Source organism: Mustela putorius, unplaced genomic scaffold, assembly GCF_011764305.1.
Source record: "Mustela putorius furo isolate JIRA1106 unplaced genomic scaffold, ASM1176430v1.1 tig00000765_pilon_pilon_pilon, whole genome shotgun sequence".
In the NCBI taxonomy this organism is placed as follows: domain Eukaryota; kingdom Metazoa; phylum Chordata; class Mammalia; order Carnivora; family Mustelidae; genus Mustela; species Mustela putorius.
This window is the reverse complement of record NW_025421470.1, coordinates 4,688,472-4,711,238: the sequence shown is the minus strand read 5'-3', so window position 1 is coordinate 4,711,238 and position 22,767 is coordinate 4,688,472. Positions and strand designations below refer to the sequence as shown.

Genomic DNA, 22,767 nt, shown 5'->3' with positions numbered 1-22,767 from the left:
AATGAGATGACCCATAAAGAAAGTGGAGATGAAAGGAGCTAGGGGTGAAGACTGAGTTTGGGGGTCTATTTACATTTCTGAGCAGGGAGGAAAAGATAAGGAACGTGATAGTGCAGAAATAATCGAACAGGAGAAAGTCAACCAAAGGAGGGCAACCAATGGAGGAAGGTCAATGGTGTAGGTTCTTCAAGGAAGTCAGAGAACTTGCCATTGGAATATTGGAATTTGACATTAGGAAGTCCTAGGTGACCTTGGAAATATAAATTTCAGTAGCATGCAAGTGGTAGAAACCAGACCATGCAAGATTAGGAAGAAGTTATTCACTTGCTTTCTCTAGCATTTGGTGCTAGGCACATTCAAAAAGTGATTGTCCTATGGGTGACAAGCAAGGGGCCACCATCACTGAGAAAATTGCCCTGTACAGAAACCAATTAACATAATAGGCCTAGAACTGCTTTCCTTAACAGGCCTGCTCGCAAGGCTGACCCTTGGCTGGTGTCTGGTAATTGGAATTTCAGGAGGATTCCTGCCATCTCACTGTGTCTAAACTATACAAACAATATGGTTTCTTGAACACCTAAATGACTGTCGCCCTTCTGAGAGTCTGGAATTATGGTACATGTCAGGCAAAGGATACCTACCTGATGGACCTCTAGTAAAACCCTTCAATACTGAATGTCTAATAAGTTCCCTGGTAGAGAACATTTTACACTTGTTGTCACTGTTCCCTGCTATGGAGATGAAGTGTGACCTATGTGATTCCATGAGGAAGAATGTCCTGGAAGCTTGCACCTGGTTTCCTCCAGACTTCCCCCCACATACCTTTTCCCTTTGCAGATTTTGCTGTGTATCCTCTCACTGTAATAAATCTCAGAGGGGGGTAAAATTATATGCTGAGTCCTGGAAGTCTTCCTAGCAAATCAATGAGCCTCTGGCACATGCATAAACTAAAAATTCTATGAGATTAAATCTAAGACCAAAAAAAAAAAAAAAAAAGCTGGATTGAGAAGTGAAATATTCAATTTGGAATTTTAATATTCTACCATTTTCTTAGGAGAGGGACCAGTAAAACCATTTTCTGTCCACATATAAAGATGAGACAGGGTAAATAGACATTCGCTCTCCAGTTACCAGCTAACCTATGGGAGCTGCAATCAGCAGCCCAAATCCCCTGGTGATGCTTGATAGGAAACGAAGCAGTGTGTTAGGCTGACTGAATGACCCAGTGCCTTCATGGCAGAAGGGGTGTTTCATAAACACACACACACGCACACGCACGCGCGCACACACACGCGCGCACACACACACACGCACACACACATACTCTGACATGCTCCAGAATTAATCTGCTACCACATTTTCCTTCCTTCCTCTCTCTTTCTTCCTTTCTTTCTTTTTTAAGATATTATATTAACATGTCTTTAGCCCTGTGTCTACTTGTCTCAGAAGTTCAAAACTCAAAAACTTTTTGTTGTTGTTGTTGTTTTGCACTATAATCTTGAATACAATTTCCAATTATGAGAATGGGAATGTGTCTTCTCTCTGAAGGCTGACACTTCGCAGGCTTTCTGTTCACCCTGGACCATTCCGGATCTCACTAGTGGCTTATTTCTGAAATGCCAGACTTGAGCCATCCGACCAACCACTAACATCACCTTCATTCCCAGAGTCGGCAGTTTCTCTGCACTCCCCAGGCAGGTTTTAATGACATTCAGGGGGCAGTGGAGTAACACGTAAAAACTAATTTAATGAAAATAGACTTAAGCATGGAGCACTGGGTGTGGTGCAAAAAAAAAAATAATGAATACTGTTATGCTGAAAATAAAAAATAAATTAAAAAAAAAAGAAAATAGACTTAATTGGCAAAAGTATGATCAAGTAATGGCTTTTAAAAAAGAAAGAGACCAGGACCCCCCCTTCCTGTGTGCATCACCATTTTTCAGTTATCCTGCTCGCCCAAAATATAGCGTGGTAAGAATATTCCATCTCTCCCGCTTTCTAATTCCAGCCTCCTGCATCCCTTCTGTGCTGACTTCCAGTGTTTATAAGGATGCTCCTACTTCCTGGAAATCAAGATAGGTAGATAGATAGATAGATAGATAGATAGATAGGACGGAGGAAGGAAGGAAGGAAGAGGCGAACTCCTTTAACAGTTTCCATTTCGATCTACAAATTTCTTTTTCAGTGACTGTGAAACCAAGACTTCTTTGTTCCTGCAGTTCCCTGGTGCTTGTATTTATTTATTTTTTTTAATTTGCCAACATACAGTACATCATTAGTTTCAGATGTAGAGTTCAGTAATTCATCAGTTGCATAGAACCCAGGGCTCATCACCTCCCTGATACTTTTAAAATCCAAGACCAGGCTTTCAGATGGCAACAGGCCTGTCCCCTAAATCATTTTGATGTTGATCTCATTCTCTTTACTCACAAGCACCTTGAGGGCAGAGCTGGGTCTTATCACCATGGTAACCTGAGCAGCTTAGTGGCAGGTCGCCTTGAAAATGCTCAGTGACTATGAGTAAAATGAAAATATGAGTGCCTTAAGAGGCGAGGACGTGACCTCTCTTAGAGTCACAGGTTTCACGGACAGAGACAGCCAGCCACACGCAGCCCTCCTTGCTCCCAGCAGCTGCGCCCCCCACTCCAAAAGCCAACAGAGCACATCAAACCTGATCTTAGTTTAAGTTTGCTGAAACGTGAAAACCTTGCCTCCCTGGAGTGACTGTGTCTACAGTGTGATTGCTTTCCCCATCCTAAAATGCAAAGCAGCATTTTCTTAAATGGCCACCGCTCCTGGGAAAGCTTCTGTTCCTCCCCAGGCAAAAAACACTGCAGGTGTGTGTTCCTGTGATGGCCGCAGCTCTGCCTGTCCCCATGGTCACACCACACACAATGAGGTAATCTCCCCCCTTAGCTCCCTGAGAGCAGAAGCCATCTTGGGGCAGAAGGGAGGGGGGCTTCTTCAAGTCCAAATCCTGCTTTATCTATGGTAACCAGACCCAAAGACTGCATCTCTAAACCACCATGAGTATTTCATGTGAAGTGCTGGGCTAATATCCTTTGATATTTAATGTGGGCAGAAAATTGTTCACTTTTACCCAAAATACAGGAAACCAAATAATCGTCCGTGGACTTGAACTCATTGATCCTAAGAGATAAAATTCTCGTTGAGTCATCACTAATAGAGGTGTTCAGATGGGAAATATCGTAACAGAAAATTGGGCCAGTGCTAAAGAGGGAGACAGATTCTCTGGGAATAGTAAAATGTTCACTGTTTCCATTTTCCAAATCCAGTTACCCTTGGGCTGTGTCTTTGATGTTAATGTAGCTAAACCCCCGGTGAGATTCTCAGAATTTTATCAGAGGAAACAGACACAGAATGCTGGGCTCTCTCATTGCCAGCCTCCCTAATCGGAAAGAAACTCTCCACGGGCCACTGAGTGAAACCCAAATGTAAAGCTGTCGATATTGTTCTTTGCCGGGATGGGGTCCTGTGTCTCCTATCAGCAGTACCTCCCAAGGCACATTGCTATCCACACTACTACACTTTTATGGGCTACATTAATATTCTAATATTTAAATGGCTCTCATTTGTGCTTCAAGGAAGAGAAGTGATAAGGATGTTGGAAAACGAGTATGAACATCATTGCTCTTGCTTTTCCTGCTCCTTTCTGTTAGGTGAGAAGACAATAGATCCAGGTTCATCCCCTTCATGGAGGACAGTAAATGCACAGTGTGCACCTGTCCCTGAGATGCGTTCCCTCCACATATTCCCCATTTCCTATATCCATCGGCCAGAGGATGAGAGTGAAGGGGGACCACATGGCATCCCATGGTCAGGCGGAGAGCCCAGGGAGACAACAAAGCAGAGCACACGGCAGCACCAGACATTACGTGCCTCTCCTTCCCTGGGGGAATTAGGGGATGGTTACTTTTCACCCTGTGTTCATAGCTCCAGCTGCAATAAATGAATAAGTAAGTAAAATGTCACAGACCAGGTGGCTTCAACAAGAGGCATTTGTTTTTCACAGTTCTGGAGTCTGGTCATCCAAGAACAGGCTGCCTCAACAACTGGGTTGTGGTTACAGCCCTCTTCTGAGATTCAAATGGCTGCTTGCTCCCTGTCCTCATTCAGTGGAGAGGGAGAGCCCTGGTGTCTCTCCTTTTTTTTTTTTTTTTCTTTTTTAATTTTTTAAATTTATTTTCAGCGTAACAGTATTCATTGTTTTTGCACCACGCCCAGTGCTCCATGCAATCCGTGCCCTCTCCAATACCCACAACCTGGTTCCCCCAATCTCCCACCCCCTGCCCCTTCAAACCCCTCAGATTGTTTTTCAGAGTCCATAGTCTCTCATGGTTCACCTCCCCTTCCAATTTCCCTCAACTCCCTTCTCCTCTCTAACTCCCCATGTCCTCCATGCTCTTTGTTATGCTCCACAAACAAGTGAAACCATATGATAACTGACTCTCTCTGCTTGACTTATTTCACTCAGCATAATCGCTTCCAGTCCCGTCCATGTTGCTACAAAAGTTGGGCATTCATCCTTTCTGATGGAGGCCTAATACTCCATAGTGTATATGGACCACATCTTCCTTATCCATTCGTCTGTTGAAGGGCATCTTGGTTCTTTCCACAGTTGGGTAACCATGGCCATTGCTGCTATAAACATTGGGGTACAGATGGCCCTTCTTTTCACTACATCTGTATCTTTGTGGTAAATACTCAGTAGTGCAATGGCAGGGTCATAGGGAAGCTCTATTTTTAATTTCTTGAGGAATCTCCACACTGTTCTCCAAAGTGGCTGCACCAACTCTCATTCCCACCAAAAGAAAGGGTTCCCCTTTCTCCATACCCCCTCCAACACATGTTGTTTCCTGTCTTGCTAATTTTGGCCATTCTAACTGGTGTAAGGTGGTATCTCAATGTGGTTTTAATTTGAATCTCCCTGATGGCTAGTGATGATGAACATTTTTTCATGTGTCTGATAGCCATTTGTATGTCTTCATTGGAGAAGTGTCTGTTCATATCTTCTGCCCATTTTTTGATATGCTTGTCTGTTTTGTGTGTGTTGAGTTTGAGGAGTTCTTTATAGATACTGGATATAGATACCTTTTGTCTGTACTGTCATTTGCAAATATCTTCTCCCATTCCATGGGTTACCTCTTTGTTTTGTTGACTATTTCCTTTGCTGTGCAGAAGCTTTTGATTTTGATGAAGTCCCAAATGTTCATTTTCACTTTTGTTTCCTTTGCCTTTGGAGACATATCTTGAAAGAAGTTGCTGTGGCTGATATTGAAGAGGTTACTGCCTATATTCTCCTCTAGGATTCTGATGAATTCCTGTCTCACATTGAGGTCATTTATCCATTTTGAGTTTATCTTTGTGTACAATGTAAGAGAATGGTCAAGTTTCATTCTTCTACAAATAGCTGCCCAGTTTTCCCAGCACCATTTATTGAAGAGACTGTCTTTTTTCCACTGTATATTTTTCCTGTTTTGTCAAAGATTATTTGACCATAGAGTTGAAGGTCCATATCTGGGCTCTCTACTCTGTTCCACTGGTCTATGTGTCTGTTTTTATGCCAGTAGCATGCTGTCTTGGTGATCACAGCTTTGTAGTAAAGCATGAAATCAGGTAACGTGATGCCTCCAATTTTATTTTTGTTTTTCAACATTTCCTTAGTGACTCAGGGTCTCTTCTGATTGCATACAAATTTTTGGATTATTTGCTCCAGCTCTTTGAAAAATACCAGTGGAATTTTTATCAGAATAGCATTAAAAGTATAGATTTCTCTAGGCAGTATAGACATTTTAACAATGTTTATTCTTCCGATCCAAGAGCATGGAATGGTCTTCCGTCTTTTTGTGTCTTCTTCAACTTCTTTCATGACTGTTCTGTAGTTCCTCAAGTACAGATCCTTTACCTCTTTGGTTAGGGTTATTCCCAGGTATCTTATGGTTCTTGGTGCTATAGTAAATGAAATCGATTCTCTAATTTCCCTTTCTGTATTTTCATTGTTAGTGTATAAGAAAGCCGTTGATTTCTGTACATTGACTTTGTATCCTGCCACGTTGCTGAATTGTTGTATGAGTTCTAATAGTTTGGGTGTGGACTCTTTTGGGTTTTCCATATAAAGAATCATGCATGTCATCTGCGAAGAGAGAGAGTTTGACTTCTTCAATGCCAATTTGGATACCTTTTATTTCTCTTTGTTGTCTGATTGCTATTGCTAGGACTTCTAATACTATGTTGAACAAGAGTGGTGAGAGTGGGCATCCTTGTTGTGTTCCTGATCTCAAAGGGAAGGCTGCAAGCTTTTTCCCATTGAGAATGATATTTGCTGTGGGTCTTTCATAGATAGATTTTATGAAGTTCAGGAATGTTCCCTCTATCCCTATACTTTGAAGTATTTTAATCAGGAAAGGATGCTGGATTTTGTCAAATGCTTTTTATTTTGCATCAGTTGAGAGGACCATGTGGTTCTTCTCTCTTCTCTTATTAATTTGTTCTATCACATTGATTGATTTGCAATTCTCACTTCAGACAAATTAGATTTTAAACTAAAGACTATAGTCAGAGATACAGAAGGACACTACACCATTCTTAAAGGGACTATCCACCAAGATGATCTAACAATTGTAAATATCTATGCCCCCAATATGGGAGCAGACAATTACATAAGAAAACTGTTAATCAAGATAAACAGTCTTATTGATATGAATACATTAATAGTAGGAGATCTTAACACACCTCTCTCAGAAATAGACAGGTCATCGAAGCAGAAAATCAATAAAGAAACAAGAGCATTGAATGACACATTGGACCAGATGGACCTCATAGATATATACAGAACATTCCACCCTAAAACAACAGAATACTCATTCTTCTCAAGTGCACATGGAACCTTCTCAAGAATAGACCACATACTGGGTCACAAATCAGGACTCAACCGATACCAAAAGACTGAGATTATTCCCTGCAAATTCTCAAATCACAGTGCTTTGAAACTGAAGCTCAATCACAAGGAAAAGTTTGGAAGGAACTCAAACACCTGGAAGCTAAAGACCACCTTGCTTAAGAATGCTTGGATCAACCAGGAGATCAAAGAAGAACTGAAACAATTCATGGAGACCAATGAGAATGAAGACACTTCGGCCCAAAACCTATGGGATACAGCAAAGGCGGTCCTAAGGGGGAAATACAGAGCCATCCAAGCCTCCCTCAAAAAAATTGAAAAATCCTTTCTGATGGAGGCATAATACTCCATAGTGTATATGAACCACATTTTCCTTATCCATTTGTCCGTTGAAGGGCATCTTGGTTCTACCAAACTTTTGTAGCAACATGGATGGGACTGGAAGAGATTATGTTGAGTGAAATAAGTCAAGCAGAGAGAGTCAATTATCATATGGTTTCACTTATTTGTGGAGCATAACAAATATCATAGAGGACAAGGGGTGTTAGAGAGGAGAAGGGAGTTGGGGTAAATTGGAAGGGGAGGTGAATCATGAGAGACTATGGACTCTGAAAAACAATCTGAGGGGTTTGAAGTGGCGGGGGGGTGGGAGGTTGGGGTACCAGGTGGTGGGTATTATAGAGGGCATGGATTGCATGGAGCACTGGGTGTGGTGAAAAAATAATGAATACTGTTATGCTGAAAATAAATAAATTTAATTAAAAAAATTGAAAAATCCAGAACACACCAGCTGTCTCTACACCTTAAAGAACTGGAGAATCAACAACAAATCAAACCAACCCACACATAAGAAGGGAAATAATCAATATTAGAGCTGAGATCAATGAGGTAGAAACCAGAGATACAGTAGAACATATCAATGAAACAGAAGCTGGTTTTTTGAAAGAATCAATAAGATCAATAAACCATTGGCCACACTAATCCAAAAGAAAAGAGAGAAAACCCAAATTAATAAAATTATGAATGCAAAGGGAGAGATCACAATGAACACCAAGGAAGTAGAAACAATCATCAGAAGTTATTATCAACAGTTATATGTCAATAAGCTAAGCAACCTAGATGAAATGAATGCATTCCTGGAAAACTATAAACTCCCAAAATTGAACCAGGAAGAAATTGACAATCTGAATAGACTGATATCTAATAACGAGATTGAAGCAGTGATCAAAAACCTCCCAAAAAACAAGAGCCCAGGACCTGATGGATTCCCCGGGGAATTCTACCAAACTTTCAAAAAAGAAATAACACCTATTCTCCTGAAGCTGTTTCAAAAAATTGAAGCAGAAGGAAAATTTCCAGACTTTTTCTATGAAGCCAGCATTACATTGATCCCCAAACCAGGCAAAAACCCTACCAAAAAGGAGAATTTTAGACCAATATCACTGATGAATATGAATGCTTAGATTCTCAACAAGATCCTAGCAAACAGGACCCAACAGCACATTAAAAAGATTATCCACCATGACAAGGTGGGATTCATTCCTGGGCTACAAGGATGGTGTCTCTCCTTTTAAGTACACTAATCCCATCATGGCAGGCTCCACCTTCACAGCCTCCTCAAATCCTAATTCTTCCAATGCCTCCACCTCCGAATACCATCATGTTGGGGGTTGGGACCTCAACATATGAATTTTAAGGGGATATGGACAGTCAATCCAGAATAAGACCATTGGAAGATTCTTTCCAAAGATCATTTAAAATAGATGAATTCATTTATGCTCTTAATTTGGTGATCTAATGACCTCATATGACAAGAGAAGCACAACTTGACTCCTGAGTCTAGAGAAAGGCCAACTTAAACCTCCCCTGGAAAGAAATCAATGCATGACCTCATGTATAATAAGCTAATGACACAACTGTTGGAATGGCTAATGAATCCATGCAGATCATGTTGAAACCCAGACAGACATGACCGGTGCTTCTTACCACTGCAAGAACATAGCCCAGTCATTGATTTCCTCAACCAAGGTAAAGGGCAAAAATTAGTAAGACATGCCCATATAAGCCCTTCATTTCTTTTTATAGGAATTCATTGATATTTACTTTTTTTTTTTTCCATTAGAAGGATTTCCTAGGTGACAGATAGTCACTCACCTTAGCCTAGATTTCCAAAGAGCCCTGGCCTAGAAGGTCTGCAGAAAGTGGATGCCTGCTGACCAGAATCAGGCCTTGCCTCTTTGGCCTCCCTCCAGGGAACTTGGACCTAGGAGGCTGAGTGCAGGGGCAAGAGTGGAGGCCCAGGGGACATACCTCTCCCTGAGCCAGTGACCTCTCACCATGAACCCTGTGCGAGCAGGGACAGTGGCCAAGGCCCTGTGTGGCCTGTGGGAGCTCCAGCTTTCTTGGATCAGTCCCACTCCCAGTCTTCTCTCCCCACTCTACCCACCACAGTGGAGTCTCACACAGCCTCGTTTTCATGGAGGATTGATTCACTGCCTTCTTCCATCAAAGGAAGTGACGTGTGCAGACCAGACATGTTTCCTGGGAACATTCCCAGTCAGATCCACTGAGGGCTGTGCTGTATTGGAATCCCAGAAAGACTTACACGAGGTCATGGCCCCTGCCAACCACCAAATCTAAATCAGTTTAGCAAGGAGGCGCCAGGGCTATCTGTTTATTTAAAGTCACAGACAAATTGACCTTTTAAGACCATCTGCTGTGCATCCCATCTGGAGGTCCTCCTGCTGTCTACAGGACAGAGGCGCCAGGCTCATCCTCTGAGCCTCGCAGCTTTCTATGTGTAGTCACCTGTGTCCCACCTCACTCAGGGCCTGGCCGCCAGCAAGAAATGCAATCTTTCTCCACCGAAACCATTCAGAAGCAGCTTATTAATTAAGATCCTCAGTGTCTCTTAACCATTTTATCACCTCCAATGACTTCATGATCTCCTTCCCTGGGCATTTTTGGCAGTCCTGATGGGTGGAGCTTGGGGGCTGGAAACAGGGCTCAACAGTAAGCCACTCTAAGTTGCATTATAAGGGTAATTTGAAGACTTCTTGTTCTCAGATCCTAACACCTCACCCGGGCACTGTTCTCAGGTTAAACTCCCTGAGAAGTCAAACAGCTTGGACTCACACTCTTTCTGGGTGTGTCTCGGTCTCTCTGTCTCTGTCTCTTTGTGTCTCTCTCCATCTCTCTGTGGACACACACACACATGCATGCACACACACATACACACCATGTGAGCCACATGGAGCATGCTTGCTTAAATGCCTACTTACAAACCAACAAAAGCTTCCTATTAAAGTATCCCTCAATGAGATCAAAGCCTACACTATATTGGTTTTCTGGATGCTTTTGTGCAAAAAAGGAAAGCCAAGTGCTTATCCCTGGCCCACATTGTTTTTAAGTTTTTGCCGAAGGGTAAAACTCCCATGCATAACTGAGGAGATGTGGGCATCATCAGAACCCAACAGCAAGACGCCAGTTCCGTGTCTGCATATCTGTACCCTCTCTGCTCACCAGATATAAAATTCCTTTTATTTTATTTAATTAGGTTCATGTTTGAAGAAAAAAGTCTTATTCACATCAATTGCAACAAGATGAAACCTGCATGGGGATACCAGTAATTAAAGAAGTCTAAGAAACATAAGAACGCACACAGTGTATTTCTTAAATATAATAACCTCTATTGCGAACATACAAAGCATCTATGGATATAGATGTCCATATCGATAGGTATATAAAACCTTCAGTAGCTACTTCTTTTTCTCACCCAGATCTCCAGTGGTTCTCCTCTTCCAGGAACATCTCACTGAACAAAGGTGTACTATGTGACCTACCTTGGCCAATTAAATATTAACAGGAATGACATAGGTCTCCTCAAGTAGAAGCACATGGAGGCAGAATGTAATCCTCCCCTGTTCTCTCCCGCTCCACGGCAAACCTGGAGGCTGTCTGATGTCTGTTCTACGATGGCCGAGCCTCCATCAGCCCAGGCTACTGAGTGTGGGAGACTGCAAATCCTGCCCCCCATCCTCCCGCTCAGTGCACCCACAAGCCCTCACTACGTGCGTGTGAATGTCCTTCCCTTCTGGCCCTGGGCTCAGCCAGAGGGACTCGTCATCAGATTTCTCCATCTGCTATTAAGAAACTAAAGTGACCTCAGAAGACAAGTCCTTAAAACCATTAATCAGAGCCAACAAGTAGGGGTGTCCAGCTGGCTCCATCAGGAGAGCACACGATGCTTAGTCATAAGTTCAAATTCCACACCAGGTCTAGAGATAACTAAAAATAAATAAATAAAATTTTTGAAAAAATACAACAAATACAAGTGTACAGGTGAGTCTATTATGATTATTTGCAATCACATTTCAGTCATTGAGCTCAGTATACTTTAAATTATGACGATTATCCAATATAACAGCAAGGCCTCTATCATTCACCAAAGTTCAAGGGGCTCTGACTGGACGGTGTTAAGAAAACCTGAAAATGTCTGTTACATGCCAGTTTACTGGATATATTTCAAAGATCAAAGATACAATTTTTTCTAATGGGTTAATGACTGCTTTAGTGGTCACTGTACAGGAACCTACACTGTCTAGAGAATCAATAAGCTGAAAAACAGAAATGTTATGTCACCATGAGAGCTTAGTTCCAATTTCACATGTCAATGAATGGGCAAAATTTTGGTGGTATTCAAAAGTTGCATGAAAGCACGTGTGTGTGTGCACACTTGCACACACATCCACACAGATGTCTAGAAAAGCAGTCATTTATAACCTATTATAGCACATTGGGTGCTTATCACCACTGTTCTCCAAAAGCAGCCCAAGGTCACTCACTATCCAAAAATGAACAAAGTAAAAACACTGAACCCTTTCCAGGTAGACAGCAAGGGGGCAAGAAATCTACTTAAACACCATAAGACTAAACTATAATATCTTAGAAGAAAATATCAGTTGCATCATTTCCAGGTTTTGAAAACAAACCCATAAATTATACACACACACACACACGCACACACACACACATATACACACATATATATACATACAAAATATGTATATATATATGTATATATATACATACACATATTCTGAGTAGAATCTTCAAGAAAGAGTTCAGAGACATCACATAGCTCTTCAGACATTTGAAAGGGTCACAGCAGACAAAACCAGAGCTTCTGTTTTCCAGATTATGGTTTCAGGCTATCAGTCCTAAGTATTAACACCGAAGATTCTCACAGATGCAAAAACCTTATTGCCCAATTTTCAGGAGCAGAAATAAGCCAAAATTGCCTCAGAGAAGTAGCATGATGGCTATATGTACAGTAACTTATTTCTATCTATCAGTCAATTCACAGAAGAATATCGCAATCGAGCCACAAAATCTAGCAACCCAATTCAACACCTGAAACAGCCTCGAAGAAGGTGAGCCCGGCACCCTGTGCCCCGGACACACCTCGCCTACCTGAGATGAGTGACACGGTGTCTTTCTCCCAGGAGACGACGGTGACGTACGCCTCCACTGAGGAGGGGATAATGCACTTGAAGACCGCAACATTGCCTCTCATGGTTTTCTGGTCCTCCACACGGACTGTATAGGGCTCCCGTAAAACTGGAAGGCAAGAAGACCCTTGGTAAGACACCCTGGCAGGAGTTCATTGTGGGAGAACCTCATTCAGATACATGTGCTGTGGCTTACATGAGGAATTGTACCACCTATAGTCATTGGGGGGAAGAAATCTGTGGTTCATGCCTTAAAGACTTTCATCCCATACACAAATAAACTACACTGTTTTCTAAAGGGCAAGAGTATATCTAAAAACAGCTATCTGCCTCCTCGGTGCTCCTGGAGGTAGAAAGTAGCTTCATAAAGAAGTTGTGATCATGGGATACTGCTCTTCCTGTCCCCTAAGGACAAAGGAAGAATTTTCTGACTATGAAGAAAGAGTTGGAAAAAATCAAGAAAGGCAACCTCTCCTGAGATTTCTTAAAAACTACGTGACAAAGTAACTCTGCATAAGTGATTTTTTTTTTTTTTTGGCAGTTGCAAAACAGTCTTGGAAACAACTGTTCCTCTTCCCGTGACTTCAGAAGGATGTTGCTTAGCGAGCCTACCCCAGCACCTCCCAAAATAGGAGTATCCCTGAAAACTCTCTGCGGAGCCATCCATGAGCTGGCTGTCTGGGTGAGAGGCAGGGTGGCAGTGGATTTCAGAGCCTACCCTGCAATCCCACCTGCCTGGGTTCATAGCCAAGTCCAAACACTCACACGATGAGTGAGTAGCCTTGCGACCTAGACAACAGGGATTTTGGTGATAAATCTACCACTGGGGGAATGTAAGGACTCAGTCAGGTAGTGTGGGTACAGCACTCAAGGTGGTGCTCGCCACGAGCAGGTGGGATACGGCTCTGTGTACCAGCAGCTAGAACCGGATCCACACCATAACCCGACATGAGGAAGACCTCTGTGTCCAGGAGAAGAAGAAATCAGGGCTGTAACCCAAACCAGGCCTCACCCCAGCTGGTGAATATGGATGCAAGTCTCACTTCTCCACAGCTTTATTTTCCTCAAGCTTAAAATGAAGGGGTTGAGACAGGAAGATTCTCACAGTCTGAGTTTTAGGAGCCTGGTTTTCTCTGATAGCCTCAGAGACAACTTCTCTCACCATCCATTCAGCTTTCCTCGAGGTTTAGTCATTTACTGGACAAGGATGTGTTGAGAAAACTGGCCGTGGAATTACTTTTTTTTTTAATATAATTTTTTATTTTTTATAAACATATATTTTTATCCCCAGGGGTACAGGTCTGTGAATCACCAGGTTTACACACTTCACAGCACTCACCAAAACACATACCCTCCCCAATGTCCATAAAGAAATTAGCATACCAACGAAAATAAGAATGAGTTTCTAAAGGGAACTCTCTTCATAGGCAGAGGTGAATGTTCTAGAAGAAGCATTTTTAAGATTGGCGCTGGTTTTGTGACAGGCTGAATATCTTAGTATAGACTGCGGCCTTATTCAGAGTATTGCTCCCCAAAGCCCGCTTTTAAAATCAATATTTAACATTTTCCCCACTTGGAGAATTTTTTTTCACTCCTGTCTCAAACCAGAGAGATTTTCGGAAGTCTGGGACTCTTCTGAGACCCCCCACCTCCACACTCCCCATTAGCAGTCTGACGCCATGTGCCAAATGGTGAGTCCACACTGCTTGTAAAATCTCCCCAGGGCGATAGCTCAGGGTGCCCAAGAGCCTGGCCTCAGGAACATCGCCATTAACACAGGGGCAGGAGCTGATTTTGCACAGGAAAATAACTCAGTCGGTAGCACTTCGGGAAGAGCGGTGGTCCACACTCTTGGTCGGAAAGAGGTGACAAAGAGGTAAAGAAGCCAAACTCCCTCATGAATGAGGATTGGATTGTGGTGGAGGGAAGACAGATGAGAGGATGGGGTCGAGAAGAGAAGAGGAAGGGGCTGGACAACATGGCCAAGGGCCAAAGAGTCCATCAGCACAGGGAGAAGGTCACTGGAGCAGGTGCAGGAATCCAGTGGAAGTCTCTTGTGTGATGCTGGTTGGGAACTATAAGATCACTTCATCTCCCCAAACTTCCAGGGCACTCTGCCTCACACGAATGGCTCAGGTGGCTTCACACGAATTTCATGGAAATTAAAGCCAAAGAAGACCAGGGCAAGAGTCGACGCCCATCCAGTGACAGAGGAAGCACTTTCCCAGAGGGCCTAAGTGCTGGTCACCGGAGCCAGAGAGAGGGGCCCAGTGGGGACTTGCCCTTTTGCACCCAAAGTCCTGCCCGCCCAGAACTCCTCAGTCCAGGCCTCTCACACATACCATGGGGCACCTTCTCCCCTTCAGCTGCCCATAGGTCTCACCTGCTCCCTCTATCTCCCATGTCAGCCCCAGGGATCCCAGATCTTCTTGAAGCCGGGATACAACTAGGTGCACTGCATCCCACCCAGTGCAGAAAGAATGGGGCAGGGAAGGAAACACTCCACTCCCTCCCTAGATTCTTCTACAAAGAGAGACCACTCAGGGAACCTTGAAAAAAATTAACTGTAGAACTTCTAACAATGCTTGGCACATAGTAAGTGCTGAATAAATGCTTGGAAGGTGAATAAATAAAAATCACAGAGCTTCCCTGTTGCAAGTACTTCTAACCCTACTGTAGAATAAAATATGTTTTTATTGTGTTATGTTAGTCCCCACACAGAACATCTTTAGTTTTTGAGGTAGTGTTCCAAGATGCAGTGTTTGTGTACAACACCCAGTGCTCCGTTCAATCCCAGCCCTTCTTAATACCCGCCACCAGCCTCACCCATCCCCCACTTCCTTCCCTTCTACAACTCTCCATTTGTTTTCCGGAGTCCATAGTCTCATGGTTCATCTCCTACTCTGATTCCCACCCTTCTTCATTTTCCCCTTGTCCTAATGTCCTCCATGTTATTCCTTATGTTCCACAAGTAAGTGAAACCATATCATAATCGACTTTCTCTGTTTGACTTATTTCACTCGGTATAATCTCCTCCAGTCCCATCCAAGTTGATGCAAAAGCTGGGTATTCGTCCTTTTGATGACTGAGTAATATTCCATTGTATATATGGACCACAACTTTATCAATTTGTCTGTTGAAGGGCATCTCGGTTCTTTCCACAGTTTGGCTGTTGTGGACATTCTGCTGTAAACACTGGGTTGCATGTGGCCCTTCTTTTCACTGCATCTGTACCTTTGGGGTAAATATGCAGTAGTGCAACTGTTGGGACACTATCTATTATTTAAAAAAAAAAACAACTTGAGTTTTCATTATAGATCTCTTCCTTATTGATGAAAATAAGGTAGGCCCCTGAGGCCCCACCACTTAAGAAGCCAACACTGCTCTCTAACAGAATATACCTCTCATAACACAAGTCTCCCAGGATCACAGCAAGCCTCCCCAAGGTACTTGCTGCATCTAGTCCTTACTACCACCACTTAGGGGAACAGAGACTGAGTTACAGACATAAGATCCAGGCAAAAACTAAAACAGACTGACATCTGTATTACAGGGAAGGGTGAGCTAAGCCTTAGGACCTTGTGTCCTAAGATGGGCTCTCTTTGGAAGCAGGTCAGAGGTGAGGAACTGGGGGAAAGTGGCTGACTGTAGATATGGTCCCAGGAAGACCAGAGAGGGAGAGGCTGGGGGTGTAGGGAAGGGCAAGACCTAAGCCAAGGTGTGATTTCAGGGCAGTTCCAGCCTCTACCTGAGCCTGAGGAGAGCTGTGAATGTGAGTTACCCTTTGAGCTCCTCTCACGCCATACCTGGAGCTGGAACTTAATCCTTACAGCAGTCTGGCACTGGCTCAGGGCTGGTCTCAGGGCCCCGCATTCCCAGGCACTCCCCACTCTGTGTGTGTGAAGTGGCTCCAGGATACCAACCATCCTCTAAGGGCTCTCTGTGTGAGCTGTCAGCAACCAGCAGGCTCGCACAGGTTCCCTAGACCCCACTCCTCAGGCACACACAACCCACCAGCCGCAGGGCTCCCTCCTGCCACCATCAGGATGATGAACCATGCCAGAGTTGGGGTGGGGGAAAGCAATCTCCCTTCCCTATTCCCCTCCCATGGTGTTCAGGTGACCTCTAAGGGATTATAGCCTCCATGCTAGTTTGGGAAAGGGGTGGCTTCCACCATACCCCCACTTTAGAGCATGTGCACCCACTCCTACCCACACTCCTGCCCTGGCCAGAATGGAGGCTGCCAGTCATTTCTAGACAGGGGCAGAGAGGAGAGGCCAGGCAGGGCTAGAGCACTCAGCATTAGAGGGCCAGTAGTGGTCACAGTGGGTTTAGGGAGGTGGAGGCTAAGTGGGGCTCTGGGCACCCAGAGACTGGAGAAGGGGTCACTGAGAACCTATCTGGGGGAGGTGGCATGAGGCAGAACCCTGCAAGAGCTGAGGCACTGAGCTCCCAGAGCACGTTCCATTGTCCCATTATCTTCAGTTATGAAATGCAAGTGGAAAGAGAAAAGCATTCATGTTTCAAGATGGCAACAGAAGAGCATTGAGCCAGAACTCCGGGACCTTCTCAACACTGGGCCCTGTGAGACTGCTCCCATCCCGGGACATCAGCCCCATGTAGCAATCAGACAATGGGGGATGATGGGGTGGAAGTAAGTCAAAGGAGAGTCTGAAGAATTGGGCCCTGCAGGGGAGGCATGTCTGGGTGGCCCTCTTCTCCTGATGGGCTAGCCTCAGATTCTGCCTACCCCTCTGATTCCTATGTCCAATGTGAGAAAGCATCAGCAAATGCTCATGGGTTGGCTTTCTCTGGAACACCAGAGGACTTAAGGCTGGTCTTTCCTGTTTAGGAAATGGTCATCCGAGGCACACTGTGACCTAGAGGCACATTAGTTTTATATAAATCTGGTTTTGTTCTATTACATTTTGTAGCTGATAACTTAATAAATTGAGGTGTGCCTCAAATAATCAATTACATCTTGAACACACCCTCATGTCAAGCACTGACTCAGGGACTATGGAGATCACAACACTTATGGAATGATCATCTGAAGAAAGAAAATTCAGGAGGCAGAACAAGTAGAAGAAAAGAATAAAAGACGGACAGGCACAAGTGAGAAAGCGGGGTGGAACTGGCGAGCCTGAGTAGCTGGTACGGAAGGGGGCACTTGAGCTGGCACTGAAGGACCAGAGGACTTATAGGTGGAGAGGAAAGAGAGAGAAGAACAGTGGTGACACAAGCAGGGAATATTCCAGAGATTATGAGGTACTGAACCAGCACTTTTTAGCTACACTGGCTTCCAACCACAACTCCAACAACAGGTTCACAGAAATCCCCTCTCCCTTGTCTGAAAATGGAAGTAAGATCAACCTCGCAAGACGTGCCGATTAAAATACAGAAAGCCTTAAAGTACTTGGCACAATGTCTAGCACATAACCACTTTAGTCACTGAGTCTCTATGATTGCCGGCGAGAGGAGCTGATCCAAGCTACCAGAAGCTGAAAGATGAGACCTCTTTGAAGCCACGGTTGCTTTGGAACCTGCAGCCAGAGCCCTGGGAAGGGCTCCGCAGCCTCTCTCTCTTTGATCCTGGCTTCACATTCTCTTTTCCCACAGACAGGTTTCCTCTGCTTTCCTGGTCTGCGTGGGAGGAGGGAGGATCCTCGACCCACAGTTCCCAGGCATCCTGAGGAAAAATGGGTGATCTTCCAAGATTTCCGTTTCAAAATCAGAAAGCAGAGAAACAGATGGAACAACCTGGTTAGTTGCTCTCCCTCAGTACCATCCACTTGGAGCAGAGGTTCCAGACTCTTGTGTGATGTGGCTGCAAGAGACGGCTAAGGGGCTTGCCGTGGGCTGGTCAGAGTGGCAGCGAGACGAGCAGCTACTGTACTCTATGAACCTCAAGACAACCCTTGAGTGACTAGGTCAGCCCAATATTATTACTTGCTTTCTCTCAAGACAACTTTATCAAGATACTATTGATATACACTAAAATAACACATTTACTGGTGGTTTTCACATATGTAGACCCCCATGAGGTCACCACCACAATCAAGATAATGAACAGACCCATCAGCTGAAAAGTTGACTTGTCCTCTGTGACCCGTCCTTTGCACCCCTGTTCACAGGCAACAACTAACATGCTTTCCATAATTCTAGATTAATTTACACATTTTAGAGTCTTACATAAATGGGCATACATTTTTATGTGACGTATTTCACTCAGTATGGTTATTTTGAGATTCCTCCCTGCTACTGTGTTTACCAATACGCTATTCCCTTCTTATCTGTGGTTTTCCTTTTTGTGGTTTCAGTTACCCATAGTCAGCCGCGGTCTGGCAGCACAGGATCCTCCTTCTGACCATACTATCAGAAGGTCAATACTATCCTCATTCCACATCACATTGCACATATCTTTCATCTCACTTTGTCTCATCCTGGAGGCATTTTATCATCTCACATCACCACAAGAAGAAGGCAATAAGCTACAGGTATTTGATATTTGGTATAAAAAGATATTTGGGGAGAGAGACACCATTCATATAACTTTTATTACAACACATTATTTTAATTTTATGATTGCTGTTTGTTGATGTCTTACTGTGCCTAATTTATAAATAAAACTTTACCATAGGAATGTATGTATAGGAAAACACACAGTACATGTAGACTTTATTACTATTCATGGTTTCAGGCATCCACTGTGTACGTCAGAACACATTGCCAGTGGATAAGAAGAGGGACACTGTAGTCCATTCTTTTTCATCCAATTTTATGGGTAAACCACAATTTGTTTACTCAGTTGTCTGTTGATGGGCTTTGACTCATTTTTAGCTGTTACAAAAACAGCTGCTATGAACATCCATGTAAAAGTCTTTGTATGGACATATGCTTTGCTTACATACCTAAGAATAGAATGGCTGGGATATATGGCAGATATTTATTCATGTTTTAAGGAGATTGCCAAACTATTTTCCAAAGTGGCTATATTATCTTACATTATCACCAGAAGTGCATGAGAGTCCCAGCTGATGTGTCTCCTCACTTACACTTGGTCTGGCCATTGTTCTTACTTTTAGATTGGTAGAGATATCTATCTCACTGTGGTTTTAATCTGCATTTCCTCAAAGGTTGATGATGTTAAACGTCATTTCATGTGCTTCCTAGCCATTGTATATCACCTCTGTTACAGTGTCTCTCTAAAACTTTTAACTCAAGGGGCACCTGGGTGGCTCAGTGGGTTAAGCCTCTGCCTTCGGCTCAGGTCATGATCCCAGGGTCCTGGGAGTGAGCCCCACATTGGGCTCCCTGCTCAGCGGGGAGCCTGCTTCCTCCTTTCTCTCTCTGCCTGCCTCTCTGACTACTTGTGATCTGTCAAATAAATAAATAAATAAATAAAAATCTTTAAAACTTTTAACTCAATTTTAAATAGATTATTTTCTTATGATTGAGTTTTTATTATATTTCTGGATAAAAGCCCTTTAACAGGTATATATATATATATAACAGGTATATTTTCTGCCAGGATGCAACCTGCCTTTTTATGCTAGTAGCAATTATTTTAGAGGAGCAAAAGTTCTAAATTTTGATAAAATCCAATATAGCAATTTGTTCTTTTATGGATTGTGCTTTGGGTATCATACCTAAAAAATCTTTATATAATCCAAGATTGCAAAGATTTTTTTTTTCTATCATTTCTTTCCAAAAGTTCATAGGTTTATATTTGTATTTATGATCCATGTTATGTTTTGTATATGATACAAAGTATGGATTGAAGATCACTTTATTTTTTCAATTTTTTGAAAATGGACATAGAGTGCTTCCAGCATCATTTGTTGAAACAACTATCCTTTCATTGAACTGTTTTGCACCTTTGTCCATATGTGTGCCAATTTCTAGACTCTGTTTCATGTTACTTATGTTTAAATAAGTATTAAAAGTCAAGCAGTGTTAGTTTTCTTAAATTACCATCCATTTTTCAGGGCTCTTTTGGCTGGTCGAGGTACTTTGTATTTCCATATAAATTTTAGAATAAATTCATCAGTTTCTATTTGCAAAAAAAAAAAAAAAAAAAGTCTGCTGAGGTTTTCTTTTCTTTTTTATTTTTTTAATTTATTTTCAGCATAACAGTATTCATTGTTTTTGCACCACACCCAGTGCTCCATGCAATCCGTGCCCTCTATAATAACTACCACCTGGTACCCCGACCTCCCACCCCCTGCTCCTTCAAAACCCTCAGATTGTTTTTCAGAGTCCATAGTCTCTCATGGTTCCTCCCCTTCCAATTTCCCCCAACTCCCTTCTCCTCTCCATCTCCCCATGTCCTCCCTGCTATTTGTTATGCTCCACAAATAAGTGAAACCATATGATAATTGACTCTCTCTGCTTGACTTATTTCACTCAGCATAATATCTTCCAGTCCCATCCATGTTGCTACAAAAGTTGGGTATTCGTCCTTTTTTTTTTCTTTTTCATTTATTTATTTTCAGCATAACAGTATCACTATTTTTTCACCACACCCAGTGCTCCATGCAATCTGTGCCCTCTATAATACCCACCACCTGGTACCCCGACCTCCCACCCACCCCCGCCACTTCAAACCCCTCAGATTATTTTTCAGAGTCCATAGTCTCTCATGGTTCACCTCCCCTTCCAATTTCCCCCAACTCCCTTCTCCTCTCTAACTCCCCATGTCCTCCATGCTATTTGTTATGCTCCACAAATAAGTGAGACCATACGATAATTGACTCTCTCTGCTTGACTTATTTCACTCAGCATAATAGTGCCTTTCTGATGGAGGCATCATACTCCATAGTGTATATGGACCACATCTTCCTTATCCATTCTTCCATTGAAGGGCATCTTGGTTCTTTCCACATTTGGGCGACCGTGGCCATTGCTGCTATAAACATTGGGGTACAGATGACCCTTCTTTTCACTACATCTGTATCTTTGGGGTAAATACCCAGTAGTGCAATGGTAGGGTCATAGGGAAGCTCTATTTTTAATTTCTTGAGGAATCTCCACACTGTTCTCCAAAGTGGCTGCACCAACTTTCATTCCCACCAACAGTGTAAGAGGGTCCCCCTTTCTCCACATCCCCTCCAACACATGTTGTTTCCTGTCTTCCTAATTTTGGCCATTCTAACTGGTGTAAGGTGATATCTCAATGCGGTTTTAATTTGAATCTCCCTGATGGCTAGTGATGATGAACATTTTTTCATGTGTCTGATAGCCATTTGTATGTCTTCATTGGAGAAGTGTCTGTTCATATCTTCTGCCCATTTTTTGATATGCTTGTCTGTTTTGTGTGTGTTGAGTTTGAGGTGTTCTTTATAGAGCCTGGATATCAACCTTTTGTCTGTACTGTCATTTGCAAATATCTTCTCCCATTTCGTGGGTTGCCTCTTTGTTTCTTGACTGTTTCCTTTGCTGTGCAGAAGCTTTTGATTTTGATGAAATCCCAAAAGTTCATTTTCACTTTTGTTTCCTTTGTCTTTGGAGACATATCTTGAAAGAAGTTGCTGTGGCTGATATCGAAGAGATTACTGCCTATATTCTCCTCTAGGATTCTGATGGATTCCTGTCTCACATTGAGGTCTTTTATCCATCTTGAGTTTATCTTTGTGTACAGTGTAAGAGAATGGTTGAGTTTCATTCTTCTACATATAGCTGCCCAGTTTTCCCAGCACCATTTATTGAAGAGACTGTCTTTTTTCCACTGTATATTTTTTCCTGTTTTGTCAAAGATTGTTTGACCATAGAGTTGAGGGTCCATATCTGAGCTCTCTACTCTGTTCAACTGGTCTATGTGTCTGTTTTTATGCCAGTACCATGCTGTCTTGGTGATCACAGGTTTGTAGTAAAGCTTGAAATCAGGTAACGTGATGCCCCCCGTTTTATTTTTGTTTTTCAACATTTCCTTAGCGATTTGGGGTCTCTTCCATTTGGATTGTATTGAATCTATAGACCATTTGAGAGAGAACTGACATCTTAATAACACTGAATCCTCCAAGTCATGAAAAATAATTTTCTCCCTTTACTTTCATCTTCTTTATTTTCATTAGGTAGTGCTTTATAATTTCCAGTGTACAGATCTTTCACATTTGGGATCAGATAGATCCATAAGTATTTCTTATTTTTTGATGCTATTTTAAATAGTATTTTAAAATTATCTACCAATTTGTGTGTGTGTGTGTGTGTTTATTTTACGTACTACTGTTTTGATAAACTCATGTATTACTTCCAGTAGCTTTTTTTTTTGTAAATTCCATCAGATTCTCTACATATATAATTGTCATCTACAAATAAAAACAGATGGACATGTTTCTT

The 22,767-nt window shown here is 42.7% G+C and overlaps 1 protein-coding gene across 1 annotated transcript in view; it reads right to left on the bottom strand.

Annotated features, from left to right (window-relative positions):
* The window catches only part of DSCAM (DS cell adhesion molecule), a 765,964-nt gene that overhangs the window by 607,373 nt on the left and 135,824 nt on the right, over positions 1-22,767 (bottom strand). Inside the window, exon 5 of the mRNA XM_045084552.1 lies at positions 12,392-12,538. Within this exon, the coding sequence (XP_044940487.1) occupies positions 12,392-12,538 (147 nt within the window). The remainder of the gene's footprint in view (positions 1-12,391; positions 12,539-22,767) is intronic.